The 27,664-nt window shown below is 39.9% G+C and overlaps 1 protein-coding gene across 1 annotated transcript in view; it reads left to right on the forward strand.

The window, feature by feature from the left end:
- The window catches only part of gfra1a (gdnf family receptor alpha 1a), a gene marked incomplete at both ends in the record, with an annotated part of 137,895 nt that overhangs the window by 8,354 nt on the left and 101,877 nt on the right, over positions 1–27,664 (forward strand). Inside the window, one exon of the mRNA XM_083898005.1 lies at positions 17,730–17,885. Within this exon, the coding sequence (XP_083754131.1) occupies positions 17,730–17,885 (156 nt within the window). The remainder of the gene's footprint in view (positions 1–17,729; positions 17,886–27,664) is intronic.

Genomic DNA, 27,664 nt, shown 5'->3' on the forward strand with positions numbered 1-27,664 from the left:
ATTACATTATAACAATCAATCTTTTGTTTTTAACGTTCTTCTCTTCATCCTTGCTCGTTTTTTAAATATATATACACATAAAAGGTTTTCTAAGATATAGATAGAATAGAATAGAATGCCTTTATTGTCATTATACAAGTTGTACAACGAGATTTACTTGACTTCACCTTGAAAGTGCATACAGCTAACAACGAAGAACAATAACAACAACAACAACAACAACCAGTGTATGGGTCAAGGACATTAAAAAGAAAAAGTGACCCTAGTTAACGTGAGGTGGGTTTTCAGTTGCAGCGTACTACATTAAAAGGATATACAGCCATCAAATTCTTATTGCACAATATGAAATAGCAGGTCTGTAGCAGGGTTTAAATATAAAAAGTGCATTTCTATGAGACGTGACCCATAGCAGGGTATAAAAAATAATAAATAAGACTATTTCCACAGTATGAAATGTATTTTTTTTTTTTAACAGTATATGAATATAGAAATATATATATATTTTTTTTTAACAGTATATGAATATAGAAATATAAATATCACAGTGTGAGATATGATTTTAGCAGCATATAGAATATAAATATCACAGAGTGAAATGTAATTTTGCAGTATATAAAAATAGAAATATAAACATTTACACAGTATGAAAGTGATTTTAGCAGGGTACCATTTAAAAATATAGATATTGCACAGTTTGGAATGTATATTAAATATATGATCCAATATTTGGTATTAAAATAATTGTATTATAGCTTTATACCAAATTCATGCACATAACACACAGTAGCTGGACTTGCTGTAATGCAGCTAATTATTTTCATATCTTTACCTGGGGCAGAGTGTCTTTACCTCTGGGGCTGAACTCAGTGAGTCACAGTGAGAATCTCACTTCTCTGCACTAAAAAAAGGAGCTGCTGTTGCAGCAGAGCTGCAGTCTGCAGTCGTTAATTCTCTGGTGCATTCACAAACCCTGTAACAAACAAATAACAAAACTAGCTGCACAATAATTTAAATATGTTTTTTCAGTTTATTTTTGCTTGGCAACTCCAATGAATGAATGAATGGCTCCATTCATTCATTCATTTGAGTTGCCAAACAAATTGTCTATTGTCATTTGTCTAGTGCTTTTCCCTCCACACGAGGGTCACAGGAAGTTGTAACCTCTTCGCATAATCCATGGCTAGCGTCCTCTTTGTTGTTCTTTTTTGACCAAAACACCACCAACTGGACTGGACCCAACATGCACCTGGGCAAACTGAATTTGGACCTGGACCCATGGACCGGCTGACACCCCAACTCCTCTGCCTGACAGGGCCTTCATCTGTGAGCCAGTGGTGTCCTAGGGTAGCATTGTCGCCAGCAATCTTCTTCTTCTTTGGTAGGAATGCATCCTGTTACCTGCATCCAGACTTGTACTGCCACCCGATGGTGAAGTGGGATACTACAGGACGCACCAGTATACCGGAGTCTGTATGTATGTGACATGATATGCTACACATACTTTGGACTGTGTGGCATGTGTGCGGAAGTATACCAGAGCCTTTACCCAGACTTAACTAGCACAGTATGAAGGATCGTTGCGCTCCAACCCCTGAAGATGTGCATATTCTTACAGAACTGTAGAGCGCAGTATTGTCAAGCCACCATGCAAGTGGGTCTGCACTGGAGTCTACTGGCTCTACAGGCTCTACAGGCTCTTGGTAATGCCTGGAAAGGTGGTTTCATCAGATCTCTGAATGTCTGTCTGTGCTGCTGATGGCATCACTGCTTGTGCTGATAGTTCCTCTTCAACAGCTGGTGCACTGACACCATTCCCGTACATTTTTAACATCTTCACGATGAGTGTGAAATGGTGTTACAGTGCTTGTGAATTGTTTATGCCACTCACTTTCACAGCTTTATTTGGCTTTACTGACACCTTACTTTCAGCTGGCACTGGTGTGAGCTGCTCTGTGGCGTAGTGCTTAAGCGATGGAATTTCTCCATTTCTGGCACTTCCCTCAGAGTAAAATGGTAAGGTATGGTCAGGGTGGAGCCGGTGTAGGTCCACCCTGACCATACCTTACAATAGTCAGCTGATTTGGCAACAGAAGAGCGTGACTCCCTTTTGAGCGGTGTTTCATCAATGCACGCAGTCTATTCTCATACAAAGCTCGATGTCATATTGAGACAAACAACCATAAACTGGGCATGAAAAAGAGCTGCTGGATGCCCTCCTTTGTTTTCTGTTGTGTCGTGATTCAATGTCGTCGTTCATTGACTTCTCACCGGTATGACGTCATGCTATGTGGCCATCGGGCACAGCCCACACCCTACCTACCAAGCAAAGTTACTGTTCCCAGTCGAAACGCAAGCCTGACCCAGGGCTTTACCATTCCAAATTTATATTCAGGCTGACAATATTTGCCCCAAGTGGGATTATCCATAGATTCCATTGGGGCCACTCCGGTGTTTGCCCACTTTGCTTCCTTTCCAGGGTACCTGGGTACTAAGTGTTTACTTAATGGGCAGTGAGCAAATTATAGACTCCATATGGTTTACCAGTAACATGGACCCCACATGGGATTCCCAGGTGAGCAAACACGGGTAGGGATAACACGTACAAACCCACTTGGGACTCATATTGTCAGCAGAAATTAGCAAAAGGCAAGTCATTTGTTCATAGCCATTATTTGTTTGATAACATCACAGAGGTCATCTGTCTTGACTATTTGCCCACGTTTATAAGTCAGTGATCCATACAGGATGGAGCAATACAGCAATGGACAGTATTATTCTCAGAGTCAAGCAGAAGTTGAATTACTGTCACACCGTTTGGCTGCAGTCGCTGGAAAATCAAAAATGCCATGGGAAATGGATGAATACACACGCTTTGTAGTTTAGAGTTTGGCAGTTTGTTCTTTTTATCAATAAACGGCTATCATTCTTTTTCTCCATTCTCTGTCCTTTCATCATTTACTTCTTGTTCTATACTTATATATATATACATATAATATATATATATATTATATGTATTCTATCCCCAGTTTCTCTCTTCATCTTGTTTTAAATTCTTTTACTCTGAGCCAAAGCACAACTGACAGATTATGGTGCATGATTGCTCTGTTTGCAGATAGGACCATCTGAGCCAAATATCATTTAGCACAAGTGCAATTTGAGTTGAAGAGAAACAACAAGTGACAGAGTGTTATCGACAGTCTGGGCAGAAATGATGGGGCAGCAGTGGTTGAAAATGGATGAGAACATCATATTTGAGTAACAATACATTTACACAACTATCGTTTTCACTCTGGCACCACTTATTTTAAACTTAAAAAATTAAACATATATGGATTATGGATATTTATAAAGACATTTCCAAAGGCTTTTCTCTGTTGTCTTTCCCTGACTGTGCATGTCAAGGGCATTGGTATCTGTAGCTGCTACTTCTGTTTTTTGGAAATGTGGCTGGATGTACTGAAAGTACTGAAAAATAGCCAACATTGCCTGAATTGTGCGTGGCCATTGTTTGGCCCCTTGCACTGAGAAACATCATTGACTTCCAGGGGAGACACACAAAAAAAGATTCTCCAAATAAAATCAATGTTTCCTCATGTAAAAAAAAATCTTCTTCGTCTTGCCGTTCCACAGCCTTTTCTGACTGAAAACTGAAGGTTGTGAAATTGTGTTAACCGCTCACTCTACTGCAAAGTTCATAGAAACAAATCAGCTATTTTACATGGCAGACATGACTTTTTGATCCACTGGTGCCTCCATCAGTAAGTGTTGCACATCCTTTGTTTGGATGAGGCACCAGTAGAACAGTGAATTTCCTCAATGGACTTTGGTACTGGAGATATTGCAGACTTGCATATAGGTATAGGTTTTATTGGTTCAACCTTTTGTTCAGTGACTAAAATCAGTTGTTCCCTTTTGTCCCACACTGCACTCCACGTTTCCAGTGTCTCAGTATGGTCTCTGGGGTGTGAACAGCACAGTCAGCATTGTCTTTGTTTCACTACCTCATGCAACCTCTCTTAAAACAACTGACTATACCTTTAAACTACTGCTGCTTTTAATGTGGATTGTACAGTATTTATATTAGGGGTGTCACAATTCTCCAAATCCTCTATTCGTTTATCGATTTTAAGGTCACAATTAAATGTGATTGCTTATCTTTTTTCCTCTCTTTTAGCACAGGTCTGCCATTTTTAGACCAATTTAGTTTAGGATCATTACATTTTTCAATTCCCATTTCAATTGTCTATATGGTGTCATGACTGATATAATGTCCATCATTTGTCTGCAATGTAACACATTAAGGCCTTATTGTCATATTTAAAGAAGTCTTATTACATCCTATTTCTCCAAGTTACACTAGTTCCCTGGTGTCCTAATGAACTGTCGGTGACATGCTTTGGTCAAAATACCATAAGGATGAAGCACAACAGCAGTTCAATCACCCAGCCACAACAGCCCTGTTCAGAACACTATATTTAGTAGTATCTCTTAAAAAAAAAAAGCATCATTTGCAGGCTCTAGCAGGCACATTGCCGTCATATATAACATGTATCCACTGGACAGATAAATCCTCTGAGGCTGGAAGTTTGTAGGACTCTTTGCTGCACTGGGGAGCCAAGAATAGAACTTTTCGCGGACTTTCAGTATTCGGATACCATTGCCCTCGCCAGCACTCTCGCGTGTATTATGGACAAAGCGGAGGGCTGCGAGACAACACTTCTAGAAATTTAGCGCACTGTGACGTCCCAATGAGCGCAGAAGTCAACATCCCTGTACTTAAATTGAGGAGGACCACAAAAACATGAGCGAGTCATCTTTTTTCACACTTTGTCGACTGATAGGTCCCAAATATAAGTATTAAAATTATTAAAAAGTTGATTTAGCATATAATAATGAATAATGTAACAATAACCAGTCAATTGGAAACTAACTGTGAAAAGAAGAGAAGTCTGAGTCCTGTAGCTCTGTGTTGCTCTGAAGGTCCAGCAATCTGTTGTTAAGGTCACTAAATCTGCACTGCTCAGACCTGCAATAACTTTTTCCTTGACATTATCAGACATGGAAGGAAACCTTTGTAGTAAGATGTGACCTTCTTGGCATTTTGTAACGTTTAAATCCAGGGTTTATGCGATGCTACAAACACGCACGCGCTGTAGTTATCGCTTTAGCACGAGTTGAATTTTGAGGAAGTTTGCCTGTGTAGGGCCACGCGGTTGGTGCAATAGTGATCCTTTGCACTAAGAAGATCTGTGTTCGTGCCCCGGTTGAACACGGACCTTTCTGCATGGAGTTTGCATGTTGTCTCTGTGTGTGGGGGGGTTTTCTCTGGGTTCTCCGGCTTCCGCCCACAGTCCAAGAACATGCAATACAGGGATTAGGTAAATTGAACACTCTGAATTGACCGTAGGTGTGAGAGTGAATAGTTGAATGGTTGTTTGTCTCTATATGTGTCCCTGCGATGGACTGGCGAACTGTCCAGGGTGTACCCTGCCAATCGCCTTATGTCAGACACAGCACCCCCTGTGACCCTCCAGTGGGAGGATAAAGCAGTATAAAATGGATGGAGTTGCCTGTGTTAACTGTAACAATTGTGTTGCATGCTGAACGCAAAAAAATATTTTCACACCACTGATTTCACAGAAGCGGGAGGGGTTTTCAGTTAGCCCCAAGTCAACAGTTGCTGCGGTCACTATAAGCTGGCAGCAGCTCCAGGTTAGCGGGAGGAGGAAATGTGTTGTCATGCTACGATGGCTACAACCACAACACTGTGTTGTTTTCCCCTCATGCTGCAGGACATCTCACTGGGAGCGTGGTTTAATCCTCCATTCCACTTTTGCTTTCGAAGGTTCAGATCAAGATGCCGTTTCAATTGATATTTGATTTACAATTCAGATCTTGACACTCCTAATATATATAACATATATTCCTAAACCCTTTCCTCTGTTGTCCTTCTCTATGAAGCTCCTTTTGCCAATTGCTTAACTGTAACTTAAATTAAGGTCGAATGCAACTATTTTTCATAAACTCTAGCCTCTTATTTTACTATTAGTTTATATTTTCTTGTTATTATATCTGCTTGGCTTAATCTCTCTCGTTAATCTCTGCCCTCCTTCAGTTGGCTGGTATCTGTATATCACCCACTCACCACCCTATAGACCAAAACTCAGTGTTGTGTCTTTTCCTTGTGCCAAGCCTCCATACGCATCTTGAACTGTTCCCTCCCACTATACAGACGTCTGCAGTGAAGCACAATTGCTGCAATGTATGTGCCATATATGTAGACAGTATATTATGTGTTAGCGTTAGGAGTTTGCAAACATCTGTAAACTGTGTGGCTCAGCTATATCGACTTAAAGCAGTTCGTTAAATTTGCCTTTGCTGACACACTAGTCTGACAAATTCATTCTCATTCTGAGCTGCCACGAGAGTGTCCACCACTATATCTGTCCCCGCTTGTGTTTGTTGTGTGTGTGCCTGCATTTATGTGTGTGTATGTGTGTGATAGAGAAAGTGAGGGAATGCAGAGGAGGTACAGAGGTAGAAACACAATTTATTTTGCAGAGGAAGGTAAAGAGAATCTTGGTTGTTGTCTTAACCTTAGAGTTAGTCAACCAAACTTGCTCACTCCTGCTCTTCTGTGCCCCACATTTGTTCAGTTCCATGTGTCGAATGCTGGGAGTTGCTTTGTTTGCCAGATTTTGTGTTGACCTTAAAGAATTTAGTTGTTTAAGAAGTGGGTGTTTCTTCGATGTTTATTTATTGCAGAGCTGGTGCTGCAGGGTCGTGCAGGTCATAACTAGGACTGCAGTATTTAATCCATTAATAATGATTTATTGTCAGCTGTTATATTTGAAAATGCATTAATACATTCAGATCAAGCTCTGTGATTTAGAATATCTTTATTTGTCGCTGTAACAGGTACAACGGAAGCTGTATTTTAAAGCTTTGCAAATAGCTAATATTTTCTATCACAGTAAATGTCCATAAATATTTGGTTTGTGGAACAACTATCCAGATGCAACAATTAACCAATTTGGTTAAGTTGTTGAGCATACTATGTTTTTTTGCTCCTCTGTAAAAAATAAATCATTGAAATAATGAAATTCTTTGATTTGTTGACTAAAATAAATCTGTGGACAGGTTTGAGAGACACAGATTTCCTCAATTTTATGGACCAAATGACTAATGAATGAATCAAGAAAGTTCAAAGATAATTTAGCTTTATAATTCAAGTTCTGGTCCTGACTTTATTTAAGAGCGCAGTCCTTCATAATGTTTCAGGCGTGTTCATGTCAATCATAATGTCATTTTTTGGTGTGATGATTTGAGAAAATGGGAATAGAATGGCAGGGCAAGATGGGAAATGTAAATATATATGTATATACATATATATATATATGTAGAGAGAAATAATATCTGGGGATATTTTCGGCTTTTGTTAGACTGTGTGTAGCTTTATATCCCAAGAGATGTTTTTGTGGAAATTCATTCAAATAAAATGTGTACTCTTTTACATGCTTGAAAACACGTATTACTTTTCATTTCAGATAATACACCTGCTTCATTTCTTTGGCTTTTTAAAGTCAATTGAAGGGTATTTAGGCGTTAGAAATAATTACATTGAATGGAATTTCCTATAAATGTACTCAAATTCTGCCATACAATAATTCATCTTAAAATTAAAGAAATGTTATTAAATAACTTGTAATCTAATTGTGTTGATTCACTGTTATTTTGTAATCAATGTATAATATTGTTAATTAATAATATTCAGTGTATTACACTAAGTTATTCAATATAATAAATATCATCATATATCAAAATTCATCACAGATACCTTATCACGATATGACAACATCAGCAATTCTAAGACGATATCTTGTATCATGTCACAATATAGATATGGTATCTATGTCTTCACTTTTTAAACTGAGTCAAGTATTTGCTTAACAAAATGTGACAGAAATAGTGGAATTGATTAGCTCCTTCTATACCCTTTTCTGAAAGGTATCAATAACCATATGGAAGATGTTATGCAGGTCAGTCCTATGTTATTCTATGTTTAAATCTATGTATAGTGTTATTTACCGTGTCACAACCCAAAGTTAAAGAGAAAGATGGACCGTGACCTAATCAGAAACAAATAAAGACAATGTTTCATTACAGCCCTGTTTACTCAGAGTGCTGTGTTTTGCAGGAACGAGCCGCACAGCTGATGAAGCCATTCATTTCCTGGCTGTGGTTTTGCAGTCATGCACTTCTGACCTCATTGGTGTACTTATAAACCCTTAAGCATCATTTTCCAGAAACCCACTTCTCCATCTTCATAAGCTAAGTGAAGCTGCTGTCATTCTAGCGGCCTCATTTAAAACAACATTTTATTTTCCTTCTCTTTCTGTATAGGTTTCACTTGAGTCTTACTTACAGCAATTTCATCTTCAGTACTTTACTTTTCCTTGTAATCAAACATGCATATTGACTCCTTAAGACTCATTGATGTGCATATACAAAGCTGCACACGCATTACTTGTCTGCATCTTTTATGTTGTGATGGTAGTTTTCAACATGGACCTGTTCCCAATGGATTGATTGCAATGACTTTGGGTATCTTCTTTTTTTCCAGCATGCTTAACTTAATAAAACATATTATCAGGCAGCATGTTGGCAGATTACTACCTAGATAACAGTCTTGCATTATCACAGTCAGTAAAGTAAATTATATTTCTGACTGCAGTTTAGAGAAAAACAAGAAGAGAAAGAAGAACAGACTTATCTTGCGGTACTACAGGAAGAGAAAGGGGCAGAGAGAGAGAGAGTGGGTCTTTAGATATTAAAGCACCACTTTAATATAATATTGGTATTTTTCTGAAGCCTCACTGTTTTCTGGCAAGTAATGCTCTTGAAACTACTACTCCACTCATGTGCCTGTGTCACATTCCTATTCAACCAATGCTCATCGACTCGACATTGTCTGCTTGTAATGGCCCTCCCTGCCCCACCCCCAGCACCAGGGGTTTGTTTTCTTTAAAACTCCCAGGTCCACAGCTGACATATAGTGTCCCAGGGCCTTGTCTCATATGAAACCTAATCAATACAGCGCTGTGTTAGATTGGAAACTTGAGGCTGTGTCTACAAGAATCTATTGATTTACTTCTTTTACCCCCCTGTTCCCTCCACCTTTTCCACCGAAGCTCTTCCGCTCAGGCCCAGGATCAAAGGATTTTACCCTTCAGCAAGGTTTTAGGTTTAAGGATCCAGACTGAGAGAAGGACATGGCCTGTTGGGGATTTGTGTTTTCATTGACCTTGTCTCATCTCTGTATAGTTGATTTTTCAACATGGTGTGCAGTAATGGGAACTATCTGGAGATTCTTTGAGACCTACTGTATTAGGATATTTTAGTCTGAGCTTTAAAATTTAAGGCTCAGGAAAAATCCATGCTCTGATAGAATAGTAGTTGTGAGCTTGCATTGTCATATGCATCAGTACCGGACGCAGATCAGGTTTAGCTCAGGTCCTTAATCATGCAATGTGCAAAATTGAGTTCAAGAATGTTAAAATAAAATACATTTGATTGTATTTGCACACATGACAGCAGGAAAATAAGACGATGAACAGAGGGTCAGACAGTTTTAACAGCTTTTTGCCACGACTGCTGGTCTCATTACCAACTATGTCTAATGCTGCATTCAAGTCGAAGTTATGAACCCATAATCCAACATGGGAGGTCATCTTGAACTCGCAGCTTGCAGAGCATGCAAAGTTATTGAATGGGAGCGCTAGTGTGCACGTCTCAGCACCTATAAACAACCCTATTTGAGCAGCTTATTTATATACATGGTCCAGCTGTTCCGTTGATATTTAAATGCCTGAACAGCCGGATTGGCAACCAAATCAGTGGCCACATAGCAACATAAAAAGGGAGTGAGATGTCCTGTTGGTCTTGTGGGGGGATTTTTTTTCTGACAGATGTGGTGATTGGGATTCAATTTGTGTTTCATATTGCCACAGAGCATACTGTGGCTAGCTTATAATGGCTAGCTTTTGGGATTCATCATTCAGCCCTAATGTTACATCAGTACTATACATTTGCAAAGGTTTCCTATCGTATTAAGGCTAAACGGTGCATCTTGACAAGATAAAATAAGTTAAGAAAAAGACAAAGTTATAAGTGAAAAAGCCTATAGAGATGCTGTAACCGGAGGTGCCATCTTCGATGGACCTTATGTTCGGGTTGAAATATAACACCTGTATTATGCATGTAGCACATACTGTGTAACACTTTCTTAATATATTTCCTTGTTCCAACAAAGCCTTTTAAAATGTTCCCTTCCCTGCGTCAGTTGGCCTGCTCATTCACCACACTGTTTCAAATTGACTGATCCAGCTGGGGGCATTTGGCAGAATGATTCTAACAGCAGCCATATCGTCAGGTTGCCAGTACAATGACTGGCTGGCACACCATGGGCCAAGGATAAAATTTAGTTAAAAGGTGAGCAGATTTGAGTTCCTCTGAGAGTTTTTTGATTGGATGTGAAGTGTGTGTGCGCGTATGTGCGTGCGTGTGTGTGGGGGGGAGGTTATTCATCATAGTTAATAAATACAGTTGACAGCTCAAATCAGCAGGACTGAGCATGTGCCAGGTCTGCCTGGTCCTCCTGCTGCTTCTTTGTACCGTGTGCAAATACGAACAATTAACTCATGCAGAATAGTTATACACAATGCAATCAGTTCAGCAACAGGTCTTTTCTTGATGTACAATTATACAAAGTCTGTGCCTGAAAAGTGAATGCAGAAGTGCCTGAAACCTGCTCTCCTGAATGGCCATCAGGGGGCGAATCTACCGGTTAGCCAGTCGCTAAAAAATTTGCCCACTCATGATTTGATTTATAATGTTTTTCTACATTTTCCTGGGGAGTTTACGGTCTCTATCAATACAGCGTGATGTCCATTTTGTAAAACTGTACTGCCATCTGTCTATAAAGCAAGTTGTGTCTTTGTGTGTGTCTGTCTGTGTGTCTGTGACAGGCATATCTCACTGACCGTTAGATCGTCCTAAGATTTTTTTTGCACACAGTTCAATGCAGAACATGGTGCTATGCTGAAACGACAAAGTCGGTGTCCATTCACAATACGCGAGCACATATTTATTTAGCATTCGCATGCTACTATTTTGCGGCTAACTTTGAGAACCTGTTCCCAAAGGTAAGCTAGCGAGGCTACAATTAGCATTAGTGTAGCTAGCTGTTTTGTCAGCCATCCTGGAATCTCTTTACAAAGCATATTTGATTTGCGTTGTGCCTAATGTGTTTGTATTATGTTAGCCTTTACGTTCCTTAGCATGCATTACCATAAATGAAACATTTTCTTCAGCTCCCACTATAGGAATACATACTTCCTACGGGCACCAGTGTATGATTTAGGGCCTAGCTATGATGACGGTAGATGGTGACCTGCTGGTCCCCAACTATTTCATCCACAAATATGTGGTGCAACATCATTGTCAAACGTGACGTACAGTAACCGAGAAGTATCTCAGTGGCAGCAATAATAAGACCTTTTCAAATTCTATAAATGATAAGGGAATGGCCTCACAGCCTCCAATCTGACTCCATGATGCACTGGTGCCATAGTCAGCCTTGCCCCCCTCAAACACTGTAAAACGATCAAAACCTTCAGTGAGCTTTATCAGTGCATCATAAATGTCCACTTCACTTAAAGGGATACTTCACCGATTTGAATGTGGCTTTGTATTGCTAGAAAAGCAGCAGTATTTTTCAGAAAATGTGCTTACCTCCCTCAGTTTTTCCCTGACTTGTAAAAAAATCTGTTTTCCCTTATCCAAATGTGCCCTACTGTGAGTCAAATGATGCGTTTTGCATCACAGTAGGGCACATTTTGAAAATGGAAAACAGATTTTTTTACAACTCAGTGAAAAACTGAGGGAGGGAAGCACATTTTCTAAAAAATACTACTGCTATTCTAGCAATACAAAGCCACATTCAAATCGGTGAAGTATCCCTTTAATTGCATCGTAATCTAATTATCTTAACACTATGGTTATTTTCTTAAGTTGTTATGAGTTCTCCTTTATATCATTCCCTTACCATGTGACATTTTACCTCAAGTCAACGCAGTGGTTAGGACAATACTTGAGATGTAATTTTTTTGGACTATTCACATTCAGGTACCGTCTCTTCTGGTTTCAACAAAACAAGATGGAGCAACTTCCAAATTACACAATAAGTGAAGCATTTCATTTAAAATAGCCAGTTTTCCCATAATATCATAAGTTGTGTTATTATATGAACATTAACAAATTAGATATATAGATGTTTCATGCAGGAAGAGTAGAGGTGTAACAGTTTTATTAGTAAACTATGGTTATTTGTTGTCCAGATTATTTTGAAAAACAGATTAATGACCCACATTTTAACAGTTTGTTCTATGCATGTTGCATGTAAACCTTTTACCATAAACATCATAAAATGTGGTATATCACTTCATTTGAAACAGTGATGAATAGAAGGCTGAGATTTCAGCACGGCCTTTTCAATTACGACGTGTTATAATGTAGTGCAAGCATGTGTTTCGCTCAGCTGGCTGAGCCAACTGACCAGTGGCAGGTGCGTCCAAGCCGTAGCCTTGTGTTAAGCTGCTGCTCTAAGCTCTCAGCTGCACACGGTCAACTCACTGGATTAACTAGCCTCGGCTCACGACATCAGGGCTTTCACTTGTGCCGTTGTGTCTTAAGAGCATTTCACACTCTATGAAAGCAAACCATGCTGAGTGAGCTATAGAGTTTCACTCTTTTATAGCGGTGGATTTATAGAGTTATGCTTCTTCCTCTGCTTGAAATTGTTGAAATATCCCATTCCCAGTCTGTTTGACCTCTTTTGTCTAGAGGCCTTTTCTATCACTGTTGCTTAAATCTACAAGAGACAGCTCAACTGCTTCAGACAAGGTTTGCATTTTCTTTGCAGACACTGACAGATACTGTGAACCAGTTGGCTCATTGTATCTGCTAATATGTTGTCACATATGAAAGCTTCTAAGCCCTCTAAAACAGATCCTATAATTTGCTCATGCGAATATATTATGCAATAAACACTTTTAAACAATGTTATAATCTTAGAAAAATATTTATTCCGTTTCAGATGATTAACATGCAAAACAATCGACAGCAGTGCAAAACAACATGAATATGTACAATCTTCCTCATTAAATTGCTATATCTATCTATCTATACATCAGCCTCTCACGTCTGCAGGGATATTAACTACAAGTGATCTAAAGTTTCTGAGAAACTTGAGCCTGGGGCCCACTTTCGTGATCAACTGCCTGATGGTCCCCTCATCTCATCATCATCAAAGACAACTTTCTTCATTCTTCATCAAATCTGAAAGACAAAAACAAAACACAAAGACATCTTTATTTTTTTTACAATGGAGAACAGCTTAAAATACGGGGCTAATTACATGAAGCTATTAGATTTAAAATGCATTTTCAGTAACAATTTATTAACTTAAAACACAAGAAACACTGAATGAGCACTAAAATACAATGCAGTCAATTACATGACTTTTTCAAAAAATCCCTTTACCTAGCTATGCAGGCGCTTTTGCTGTGAGTGTTAAAATGATGCTATTACCTTTAAAACTATCAAGGAGGTCTGTCAGCTGCCACTGTGTGAGTTTTTCCAACAACAAACGTGTCCATTGACCTGGAACAATAATAGACAAATAACTTAATTAAAAGACAAAATCTGGCTTAATATAATAAACAGTGGTGACCATCTAGAACTATTCAGCCCAGTGTCTTGTCTGATCTACAGGTAATAAAGATTTCAGGAGACATACTGAATTATGTGGCCCCATATGATTGTGCGCCAAGCCCGCAAATCATCCACAACTTTGGCCGTGGGCAGCGATGCTCTCAGATCAGCACTCACACGTTTTTAATGTTCCCGATGCTTTGCTTGCCCGCCCGGTACTTCGCCAGCTTGCCGATACGCTGGGTGCGCGCGAGCTAATTAACAGGCTAGTTCACTCGTAGTTGCTTTGTTAAATTGCATCCAGCGAACCGGCGGTTAACGTGTATGCTAGCAAAGCAACTGGACTGTTAGTTAGCTCGCGCGAACCCAACGAACCGGCGAGCTGGCGGTTTAACGTTACGTGTGTGCTAGCAAAGTAAATGCAGGTGAACTGGCCTGTTAGCTCGCGCGCGCCCAACGAACCGGCGAGCTGGCTAATTAGCCCACTGCCTGCCGGCTGCCAGGTTAGCGAACCAGCGAGCTAGCTGGCTAACTCACTAAACATGACCAAGAGCCCGCGGGTATTATGGACATTTCATTCATTCATTTGGTAAACGGCTAAAACCAAACAGCTGAACTGCATCCGTGTGTGCTTCAATGATAACGACAATATAAACATACTACTTTAATACGTAACGCAAGACGGACAATGTGGATTAAATATATAGTGTGCACAAACCTTCAGCTTGGCTCGCTGCGACGAGAATGATCTGTTTGCCCGCTCCGTGCTTCGTGGTGGATGAAGGCTGACGGGAGAAGTCGAGGTGTTGATGTTCAAAGCATAAACAACCCAAGTACTGGGTCACTTGTAATTAACCCAATGCATGGGTTGCACAAAAATAACCCAAATTATAACCCAATACCCATATAATGACCCAAATTGGGTTACACATTTCATAACCCAGCTGTTGGGTTGATGAAATAACCCAGCCTTTTTTAGGGTGAAGCGTCAGAGAGGGCGTTTTAGAGTCATTTGTATATTCATTTGTGGGTGCAACAAGGGCGTGGTGTGTTACTCATTCACCTGCACTCAGTTTCACGTTTGATGGGATGTATAAAGAGAAGCTGTGCAGGACTCGGCGTACGCCCGGTTTTATAAATCTGAGAATTTATACCTGCATTCCGCTTTAATTACTATTTTAATACAGCATTGTGATTATGGTCCTATGGATTGTGGTTCAAGATTAATTTTCATATTTGTTAAATTGAAAAAAAGTAACATATAACCTTAAATTTTAACCTAAAGGTGAATCTAGCAACTGCAAACCTTTTATGATGGTATCTAAACATTTTCATGACGCTGGTTGAAATGCAAATATACAAACCTCTGGACAACATTCTCAGAACATTCTCTTTTAGTTAAATTTATGGAAGGAGATTGCTACCACGTTACAAAAAGACGGTGGTTTTTGCCGTAGGACGTGGAAAAAAAAAAGACGAGCCCATGGAAAGAGTGATGACCCAGGGGGAAAAGCCTTTCCGGTGATTCTGATGTAGCTGGTATGGCTGTCTCAATATGTGAAACACAGAGAGACGAACAGTAATTTTGAGACCAATTTAAGCGATATGCCGAAAGTTGTTGTTTACTACTGTTGCTAGGCAGTGGTCGTTTATCCGGCAGCAAATGTTGAATAGTTTGGTTTTACGCCCCAACAACACGCTGAACTCGCTGAGCATAAACGCTTCCGTACATGCTTGTATGGTCACGTGCCGTCTGTGGAGCCTCGCACCACGGCGTCATACGCGAGTATGAACAAGGCTTAACTCTGTGGGAGCGTTCTCTAAATGTTACTTTTTGGTTTGGTTCTAACTAGCCTTATGACAACCCAGGGCTAACGTTCTTTGAACGTTTTGTGTTCGCAGCGATAGTGTAGCTTTTTGAGGATACTTTTTGCCAGTTTGAGCCACAAGCTTACAAGGTTTAAGTCCTTAAACTGCTTTCACAGTTATGTGTCTCATGCGGGCTGTGTGGCTGCTCTGATCTGGGTGCCTAAATGAAAGATGTTAGATGTGTTGCTCACACATCCCATGTTGGCCCGGCTTAGGGATGGTGTTTGTGTAATCCTGTGATCATCATGGAGGGTGTCGGTGTCCTGGCTTCATGTGTTTTTGAAAACATCTTTCTTTGAAATTTTGTTTTCTTCCTTCTCCAAATAATTATGTTGCTTTTTAGTAAGCACAGCTGTATCAATTTTATTTTCTGGCTTAGCTCACTTTGAAGGTCTCTAATCGTCTATTGGTATTTACACTCAGTCCCCTGTGACCGTGTTTGCCACAGTTTGCCTGATTAAAACAATGTCTCTAACGAACAAACGTCACTCTCTATGTAGGATAATAGCTTTACCCTTTTTCTCCCTCTCTTCTCCCTGTATGTTTCTCCTTTTGATCATAGAACACTGGTATCCCTGAAAAGCAAACACACACACACACATCTGAGAGCCGAGAGTGTGTACACACACACACAGACTCACACATGTAGAGTGGCTGCACCCGCTGGCACCCAAAAGAGACACAAATGGCATCCAGCTGAGTTCTTGTTCTGTCATTTCTTCTCAGAGATGTTAAATGAGGGCACTGAGACATGCATTTGCATTTCTTTTATCCACAACTGTCCTCCTAACTAAAACAAAAATCTATAACTGCATGCCCTTAGTTTTGCCAGGGAGCTTCAGATGCTTCTATTCTGGGCTTGTTTCATGAGAGTCAATTGCGCATTTGATCGATGCACTTGTGTGTGAGCTGAGCGCTCAAAAACAGACTACTACAGTCCTTTAGTTTAAAATGGTGCCTTATTATATAGCGTTTTGTGTTGCCTTGCTGCAAAAAGATCTTAGTTAGTTGACCTATTCTGACCAAGGGCCTTTCTGCATGGAGTTTGCATGTTCTTTGGATGTGGGTTTTCTCCATTTTTCCTCCCACACTCCAACAACATGCAGATGTTAGTGGTGTCACAATCTCAATTTTCAAATCGAATATCGATCCAAACGACATCACAATTTCGATCTGCGAAAGCAAAAGTGGAATCAACGGATATCATTAGCTGCTTCTCTTAGCTCAACACACTTGGAGTGTTGAGCATCATGGTACGGTTATATATGTAAGCATGGCATTGTACCGGTGCAACATCAAACACAACGCAACACAACCGAAAACAACACAACAGACAACAATGGAGGACACACAGCAGCTATTTTCGCTGCTCAGTTTGTCGCAACAGGCCATCATCCTTTGTATGAGAATAGACTCTGGGCATGGATGAAACCATGTCGCATACGTTTTTCTGTTACCAAATCAGCTGACTGTTGTCCCCATACAATTTTAATTTGGTACCCTTTGCTTAGGATATAAAAGTAAAATTGGAAACAGTGGAACAGTAAGGGCTAGTTATTTTGGTTGCTATTCATAATGGAATCACAAAAAAGACATACTGTACCCAGACTTTGTGCTAGAGTTTGTTTTACTTGGAATGGAGAATTTCCCTCTGACAAAATTGATGTAGGAATGTAATCTTAAGTCTGTATTGTAGGTTTGAATGGAGCACTAATGATTGTTCACAAGCACTAGCATTTTTCCTTGAAATCCCCTTCTTTAATGACGTAGACCAGTTGTTGATTGACACTGACACTAAAAGATAATTGAGCTTTTACTGACATTGCGTGTTGCAGATGAGAACTATACTCCCTCAGCTTCCATCTTTTCTTCTGTAGCTGAACACTACTCATGTTTCAACTTGGGTGTCTTTACCCTTTGTGCTTTACCTGCCGATACTGGAAAACTGTCAGCTGACTGATCTGAATGGCGTTTTTCTGCTTCTTGTTTGAACTTTCCCCTTTTGATCTGAGTATCATCAACTCTTGACCTTTTGTGACCTTGATTGCTGTTGGCTGGTGTTCCTGAATGAAGCACATCTCTTGCAGAGGGTGGTGGACCTTGGAGTGGCTCTGCATCGTCAGCTCCAGGCAGGGGGGGCACCCAGGGTAGAGTGCCCACTCTGAGCCAGGGGAGCCCCTCCTCCACAGAACATCGGGATCCCAGTAGAAACAGGAGAGCTCATCCCAATTGGGCCATACCGGGTAACAACCACAGAGCCGTTTGTTTATGTGTTTGATCATGCATGATTGTTCCCTTGAGACAAAATCAAAACAAAAAAATCACACTCAAACCTTCAAACCTGGCTCAAGTACAACATATACAGCCCTGAAGTGCATCATACTGTTTGACATAATTACTGCATGGTCCAGCAGAAGGTTCTCTGAGCTGAGCTTGGACTTACATGCACTTTGAGGGCCCAATAGAAAAAATGCTGATGTTCTGTTGTTTTTCTGTGAAAATGGAGGACACAATCAAGTTCAACCATCCTTTTGAGTGACACCAAAGCTACTGAAAAGCAACTTGTGGAAAAATTGCAGGTTCTACACCATGAATGGCAAAGAATCAAATGCATCTGCTGACTCATCTTTTAGCTTAGTGATTAACTTGGGTAAGTGAACCTGCAGAGGAGGGATTGTCGACAAGGCAATGCAAGGAGTGTCCAACCTTATGGACTAATAGTATGATGTCTATCAAGTATCGTCTTTGTGCAGGCAGGGAATTTCCAAATATGTTTGAAGGAATAGCATGTCAGAAATTATTGAGTCAAACTTAAATTTTAGAACACAAAAGTGACAGCCTAATCTACTGCACCTGCCAGTAACACCCATACTTTTACAAAATGGACACTATGCTGTCTTAACAGACACCTGACAGTAGTGATAAAGTCCTCAAGAAAGTGATTACTGACATCATAGTGTGAAAATTGGGAGCCCATTGACTGCTTGTAGGCTTCATGTAGGAGACTGCACATTTTTTATACACATTGTTTTGGCTATGGGGGCAAAACAACTGCACTGTAATCCATGCTATGTTTAAAAATAGCTGAAACAGAGAGGGCTGTGTGTTCATGTCCATAAACTCACATTAAAGGGGTTGTTTCCTGTGGACGGTTTATATTACAACTCTTCTTCTGATGGATCAGACTACCTCTGATCTAAAACAAAACCAAATTGTTCAGGTATTTCAGTATATGTTTCATAATTTGAATTTGAAGCTACGGTAACTGGATAGTTTATTGCATCTATGCTAAATCTGCTTGTGGTTGAGATGTGAGACTCACGCTGTCAGCTTTCTTTGGACTTGTTTGACTTTATCCTCCTGGTTATCTGATTAAGCAGGTTTTGATTCAGGTTCCCATTGAAACCATCTGAAGTTGGGGTCAGTCCCTCATCATTTGTCTGTTCAGTCATGGAGGCTTGACATGTCCTTCACGAGAGTTTCTACAGCAGATGTGCTCTCTGTCGAAAACCCCCCAGAGAAGCGATAGAGAAGGGGAGAGGGAAGGCCGTGAGAGACACAATATGTCATGTTTTGATATTCCCACTGTGCCATTTGGTCTTGAATTTCCATTTTAGAGGGCAATCAATGTCTGCAACTGTTACATTATAGTAAGCTTTATGGCCAGAAACACCTATTTGCAGTGTGTGGGTGTTTAAAAAAGGAAAAGTTCAATTTTGACCGCTATCTTAACCTCTTCTTCCCTGACCCTCTTTTTTGGAGTCCCTGCTCGAAAATGACATGCCCAAACTAAATTGAGTATATCTCTGCGATTAGAAGCTCTATGTGAATTATCTTGGCATTGGAAATAAAGATACCACTTGTGAGATTCAACCAGAGGTGCAAGTTTCACTGTAGATGCCACACAAAAAATTATGACATTTTAGAAGTAAATATAATAACAGGTCACAAAATGTGGACATGAGCTATGCAAAGTAGGGATGCACCGATCCACTTTTTTTTCACTTCCGATCCAATACCTTAATTTGGATCCATATCTACCGATATGGATGCTCTGTTCGGTTTAATATTATTATTAAGATCATTGTTTATTTTATATAAGGCTTTAATAAACTCCTTTATACAGGCAAGTATGATATATATGACTTTTACGACGTGAACAGCAACTTTACAGACCCCTGGTGATTTTTTATTTATTTTTTGTGAAACAATTCTGCCGCGCGAGTGAGATCCAGCTAACTTTATTTACTGTGGGCGGAGCGCACACACAAAGTCACAGACACACACATAAACGGAGTCACAGACAAGCTGTGAATGTTCACTCTCCGTTTTTTGTTGTTGTTTTGTTTTTGTTTTTTAATGCCATTTCAGGTTGGCACAAAATTGATTGCAATGAGTTGCCTTGAAATTTCGAGTGCTGTGATGTAGTCTGCTTCCTGCATTTGGTTCACTTGAAGCGAACCATGTTTTAGGACTAGAGTTCGCTTCTTTGGTGCGGATCAGAGTACAGTTGCGCATTCACAGCTCCCCAAACGAACCGGACTTTTTGAGCAAACGAACTAGGATTCAAATTAGAAGGGCTGGTGTGAATACAACATAAGATTCAAACCATAAATATTGGGACATCGACACAATTCTCTTATTTTGGGCTTTTGAGCAAAATGTAATGGAATCTTGTGCATAAAGGGTTAGGGTTAACATTTTAAACATTATTTCAGAGGGAAGTCATCAATCCACCATTTAAAAAAGAAGAAAAAAAAATCACATTTGACAGTTGATTGTGTGTGTGTGTTTTTTAATGTCCCAGTCACTATTAATAGTCAAGTCATGGATCTTTCTCTTTTCCCATTTCGTGAGATAACAGCTTGGTCTTGTTCGTCTGAAATAGCTTCCTGGAGGTGTTATCAAAACGCTGCTAAGTGGTGAAACTTTCCTAGAAGCACTTTTTATTTTTTTATTTTTGTAATGAGCTGTTGAAAAGACAGAGAGGAGACAAAAACTCAGGAACCAAATGAATCAATACTTTGTGAGGATAGAAGAAAAGCTTATTTCAAATCAGCATTCTTAGGCAACAGAACTAAAGAGTGGCCATGCCCCAAGTCTTTTTACCCTTAGTATATGCACAATTCTTTAAATCTCAATGTAAAAAAAAAAAAGAAAAAACCTTCCAGATTAATTAGAAGATCAGAGCTGGGAGGTAAATCCATTATTTAGATCTGTTTAAATAGGCAGTTTTAGAGAAAATGTATCCTAATCTGCATTAAATAAGCGTGGAGCTCGAGGGAGGGAAAAGACATGAGAGATGCACTGATTTAGAAGGTGAAGCGATCGTACACACGTGTAGGGAAATGAATGAAGAATTGCAGTCTGTTTAACAGCCACTCTAATGTAAGGACACTTACCATCATTCAAACAGTGACAGCGATGCTGGGATATTTATTTTCCTGGTGTGAAACATGCAGCAGCACAGAGTGATAAAACACACCCTCGCTGCACCCGCTGACCTGTATTGATGCTGTTAATTCATAATTCATGAGAAAAACATACATGTTTCCACGGTGGAGAGGCACATGTTTATATCAACGCGCCTGACTAGACTGTATGGTGTTAAGATTGAAGCAGAAGCAGGAATGTCTGCACATACAGTAAACATTATAGTTAAACGTTGGCATTTCTTCATGTTACCGGTCTGTCATTTTCAACACAATGGCTGTCCAACCGGAAATGAGTCTAGGTGAATCCGCTTAAGTTGTTTAACCGTATCAGCAACAATTTGGTAGACCTGAAACCTGAATCTCAAAACCCCAACTTTAAAAAAAATAAAAAAAATAATTCTAACTAGGGCTGGGCGATATGGGCCTGAAATTAAAATCACAGATTTATTTAATAAAAAAATCGATTTTCAATTTAAAACAATTTTTTATTTTATTTTTAAACTACTAAAGACAAAATAATTATTCATATGATGTACTATGTGTAAATGCATGACGTCTTACACACACACATACACAGTGTTTCAGTGTCAGTTAATATTTATTATATATATATATATATATTTTAAAATATTTTAAATACATCCTCCATGACCGTAGCACAGACTCTGACTGATCTAGGGCCCTATGAAATCCGTTTTATGCTGGTCACATTTAAAAGTAAAATAATTAACATAAATAAAAAAGTGGTCGTGCCCCCTCATCTGGTGCAGACAGATTTCTGCGCACCGCCCCTGCGCTGTACTGTTCCCCCTCTCCTGCGCCGTGCGCTTCGCCATATCCGACTGGATTGTTTCTCTACACGCAATTTTACCCCTACAACAATTAAGGGTATAACAGATGCATCAGATGAGCTGATGTCTTTAGTTAAAGCGGAACTAGACCGGAAGTTCCTATTGACGCTGTTTTTTTGGTGTGTATCAGCGTCATTACCTTGTTTATGAAGCCCTGAAGGTTTGAAACAAACAGTTCAGCCATTGCTGAGAACGCTGTGTTTATTGTAATCTCGGGGCTCAACGAGATCTCTGAAAATCCCGTAATAGTTACGTAAACAGCGGTTCTCCTGAACAGCAGATCCTCCTGCTCCGGGCACTAGTCCGGGCACATACGGTTGCGTACATTGAACCGCAGAAGAAGAATAACGTCCATTGTGGAGGTGTTTCACGGGCGACAGTGTCTTCTGACTCTGGGTCTGACTCTGGGTCAAAGTCATAAAAGGGACTGCGGCGGGGAGTCGTGGAGAAGCTATTTTTAAACACTGTTAAAACAATGTTTTGATAATGAGTAGCAGTGCATCCACCGTCCAGAGGGGGGAGCTGCGCTTCTGAGAGCTGGTGTGCTGAATAGTACTGGCCAATCACAAGCCTCTGTCTTCTGGGGGTGAAAGTTCACTCTGAAATATCGCGGCTGATGAACATCGTCAGAAAAGAGGATTTCAATCGGCTCGTTTACAGCAACTAGGAGGTTTTTGACCATAAAAACAAGTTAATATATGTAAGTAGACCTCCATAACTAACATATATGTGCAACAGGACCACTCTATGTGACCTTTAACTGCTCAAAGAGAGAGAATGTTCTCTGGTGTAAAGTGAATGTCGCAGGGAGTTCATAAGTTTAACTTTTGCGCAGAGACTTTCCAGCATTTAATAGTTGCTGTTCCACAGTTTACTCGCTGTGTTTCGGCCGCCGAATTATTGGTGCATTCCTAAATATAACATCTTTACTGACAATAACAATATAACCGTAATAATGGCGTATTTGACAGTGTGACTTGAGCTTCAATCGACACCTGGACAAGGGGACGCTTGCCGGTTACATGCGGGCGCAGCGCGCTTGTTCCACGGTTTAGCAAATTCCGTGGTGTATAAAAAAAAGTGTATATAAAGTAAATAAACAAGTAATATGCACAGGCCTAATTCTAACCTGTCCTTCAACTCACCAAATACGACCCATATAATAGGATCATTAACAGATGTACCGTCCCCTGCAGTGAGGTTCGGGTTAGGGTTAGACTTGGTGAGGCAGTATTTTACAGACAATAACGCATAGAGAAATTGACTCACCTTATACGGCATCGATCAAATGAGTGTGCTGCTATTTGATGGGTCGTAATCCTCTATAGACAGGCTTGTTTTTTGGGGGGTAAATCACAACACGCTACGTTGGGAAAACAAAGATGTCATAGTCCCACTTCTCTCTTGTGATAGCATTTTCTATCACTATTGTCATCGTTAGCATCCTCATTGGGCATAATTTGGTCTTTTTCCTCTCTGATAACTTTCCTTAGTTTCCCTGGCTTTCTTCAGTTTGTCTCCGCTTCTGTGGTTGTACATAGTGCACTTGCCGTATGCACATGGTCATTGTCTTCCTTTACCGTTTGGGTGTAGCAGCGCTGAAGCCCCATATACAGGCCTGGCATCGGTACTACAGCGTAGTACTACTCTGGACATTTTCAGTCTGTATAATTTAAGTGACATGTCCAGGTGAGGTGATGATAACCATTTCCTAGTCATGTATGTAGTCATGTTTTGGCGCAAAGGTCACCTGGTTAGAGCTGTTGTCACTTTATAATATGACACTGCTGACCACTCCACTTTGTGGTGGGTTGATTGATCCAACTATAGCATGGGATCCATTGTTCCCATTTTATGTATAGTAGTAGCCCTATGTAAAGTGCTTCTCTCATATGTGGCATACACACATTGCTCCTCCTTCTCATTTGGTCTGCTGTGTGTTGTCGTCTTGCTGTCATTGCTGATTAGACACCTTAGCTGCAGTGAGCAAGAGCATCATGGTTAAAAAAAAGAGGGGCGTAGTGAGTTATTTTACTGCTGATGTACTTTGCATATTCTAGCCATTTGTTTTTTTTTATAAAGCCAAAGAAGGACATTTTAAGTGCATATTGTGTTATTTTTTACCAAAATGTGCAACTGAATAATGTATGTTTTTCATTACCCCCAAATGAGCCTTTTGTATTTATATCAAAAGGACCACTATTTTTTACCAGTAGCCCACAATGGACAAACTAAACATCTGTTGAGTTTTGATGCTAACTGAAGGCTACATAGGCTCTCCAACACATTTGGAAGGGTGAGGTGAGTTGTAACTTACAACTTCACCAATAAATGTCAATAAATTCTGTTCACACTGTACATTTAATAAATCATGACACACTGCTCTGCCTTGGCTTTGTATTTATTCACACACACCGCTTCCCTCCACACATAGTATTATATTATCATATTGTGTCAAAAACAAATGAAGTCTGTGAGAATATAAATTCCTTAAGAAATGTAATCTGTTACATTTTCTGTATTCCAGTATATGATAATGCTCATTTTCATCTCACGCTTATTTTGAGCTCCTCATACCAGACAAGCACAAGTTTTGTTTGACCAATGCTGCTTAAAACAAGTTTATAATGGCGTTGATCCTTTATTGGCCATATGCATCACTTTTTTTTGGTCACTTTTCTTTTGGAGTAACACATGAAACGTTTTACTGTGTTGAAACATACGTATGTCAGAGCTGTCCCTAAGCAATCTTCCCCTTTCTGACAGGCTCCTCTGATGTTGCTAAATTGCATTTATTGTCCAATTCTTTCATGTCTAAAAAAATCAACACATTTTAAATTCCTGTACTGTGAATTTGAATGCTAGTGTGGAAAAAAAAAAGTATGAGGCAGATATATATACGACTAATGATCTAGAAGTGTACACAAAGTTTACAAAACTAACAAATGTCATTTGGCACATTTACAAAACAAGATGGAGGTCAATAACTTGACATTATGAAGTTGAATTTACTTATGACTCTCCACGGCTCCACAGCTCGCTCACTCCTGTCTTATTATGCTCAAGCAGAGAAGAATAGGTCATTGAACGTAGCGTGAGACCCCGAAGGAAACAGCAGCAGGCGGGGGAGAGAGAGAGAGAGAGAGAGAGAGAGAGAGAGAGAGAGAGAGAGAGAGAGAGAGAGACACCCACAGCGAATGCTTTACCGGCACTGAGCCAAAAAAAAGTGGACTGTTTCCATATGTACAATCACATAAATCTTCATAAATTTATAATTACACATATTTACACACATGTACTGTATGTTTAAGGCAATGATAAGAATATTCAAGGAGAGCTTGTAATAACATCATGGTCTGTGATGAGAATTAGAGCTGGCATGACTGTGCCACCTTAAGGGGATGGTGAGGTGTGTGTCTGTGTGTATTTGTATGTGTTACCGCTTTAGAACATATTCAAGCATAAACACCAATGACCTTGTCAGGACCAGTGGTCCTCATGGAGGCCAAAACCTGGTCCTATTGAGTCAGAACTTGCTTAGGACCTGCTTAAGGTTAGGGCTCAGATTTAAATTGTGGTTAGGTTAAGGTTAGGGTTAACACTTTTTTTTTGGGCTGTCCAACTGAATGGAAGTCAATGCAGTGCCCTGAGGAAAGACTGCACAAACTTCCGTGTGTGTGTTGCTATTTTTCCACATACTGAGATGGACAGGGTGCGAGTTTTAAGGTCAAAGAGTACTGTACTCAGTGAAGCCAACTGACACACCCAGGGTTAGACCACTTAAGGCTATCAGACAGAAAAAAAAACAGTCGGAATGAAAGTTTAGAGAATGCGAAAAGTTTTATTTGTATGATCTCGCTGATTTGTCATGACCGAAATGGAGATGATGGAAGAGCTGAAGAGAGGTAGAGACACGTTGATGCTGTCCCCTGCTATGTCTGTCCTTGTGACAGTTGCTCACACAACATGTACTGTATACATTAGTCACAACTTAGCATTGACTGAGAGTAATGGACTTATAAGTGTCCAACCAGTGTAGAGATGGTTTCCTGGCCCAACACAAAACATTCTTTTTCATAATAAGCAATTATATACCGGGTTTTTGTGATATGAATCAATTAAAGAAAGTAATTAACATAATTCCCATTGATGTCGTTCTTCCGTTTTTTTATGCCCTCTTTCGAGAGATTTTTTCCACTGATAAGAAAATACTGAGTGCTGTCCCAAGTTGTCCTAAGGAATTTACATCATTGACAAAAACAGAGATGATGAAGGAGAAGAAATGAACATGCTTACCCAGGGCTTGCATTCCTACTATGCCAATCTGAGCCAAAGCTGCAAAAAAAAAAAAAAAACTTTCAATAAAGCAGTGTTCAACATGTACAGTGGAGGAAATAAGTATTTGATCCCTCACTGATTTTGTAAGATCATCCACTAACAAAGAAATATAATTTTAATGGAAGGTTTATTTTAACAGGGAGAGACAGAATATCAAAAAGAAAATCCAGAAAATCACATAAAACAAAAGATTTTAATTATTTTGAAATTCATTGAGTGAAATACGTATTTGACCCCCTATCAAAACATTACTGAGTACTTGGTGGACAAACCCTTGTTGGCAAGTACAGAGGTCAGACGTTTCTTGTAGTTCATCGCCAGGAGGAATTTTTGACCACTCCTTTTCGCAGATCCTGTCCAAATCCTTAAGGTTTCGAGGCTGTCGCTTGGCAACTCGAAGCTTCAGCTCCCTCCAAAGATTTTCTATAGGATTTAGCTCTTGAGACTGGCTAGGCCGCTCCATGATCTTGAGCCACTCCGTCGTTGCCTTGGCTGTATGTTTTGGGTCATGTATGTGAATTAAAAGCAGACTGACTATTTCCTGAAATTCTGGTATTTTTTGGAAAGAGTTAGAAAACAAGTAGAGTAGCAGGTTATCCGCTACAAAAATAACACTTGGTTTGTTAATTTCACTTTGTCTTGGCTGGCATTAAAAAAACAGAAGGTTCCAGGACTTAAAAGCTCATATGAGTTTCACACATGGCAGAAATATCACCATAAAATTACCAATTGAATATTTTTAGTTATTGGAAAACACAACTCTTGTTGCCAGATTGATGTGAGGGAGACTATGCTTTGTGGAGATAACGTTGTAAATATCAGACATTAGGGCCCACACTGGTCAGTCATCTGTGCCACACTTGAATTATTCTGCATATGCTGTTGCTTTGGTTTGAGTGTCATAATAGAGGATGTTTCTTCTGGCTCTGTGTGTGTGTGTGTGTGTGGTCCACATCAAGTCCAGGGTTGTTGGCTGGGACCGACAACCAGTTGTTGATTTGCTTTGGTTAAAGTCTCAGATTAGGTTTCCAATTTGTGGCTTCAGTGCATTGATTACGATGTCACATCGACAAATGCCACAGCATGTAAAAGAGGGTGAGAATAGTTTTGTTCCATTTCACGCAGTGGTTTGGTGTCTGGCACTTTTTGCCTCACAGCATGATGGTCACAGGTTTAAAATGTTTTGACCGAGGACCTTTATGTGTGGTTATTTGCTTGTTCTCCATGCAGAGGTTAATTGGAACCTTCACTCCAAAAGTGTGTTTTCACTGACCGTTGCGTCGCGTTCGTTGACATTGTTGACACACGAGTACAACGTCACACTATGTATGGTACTGGTCTAGGTGCTGTTCTTAGTCTGTCCAAACTCTACCTTTATTTGGTCAAAAGCTTTCAGAA

Source organism: Microchirus variegatus, assembly GCF_963457635.1.
Source record: "Microchirus variegatus genome assembly, chromosome: 11".
Classification (NCBI taxonomy): Eukaryota; Metazoa; Chordata; class Actinopteri; order Pleuronectiformes; family Soleidae; genus Microchirus; species Microchirus variegatus.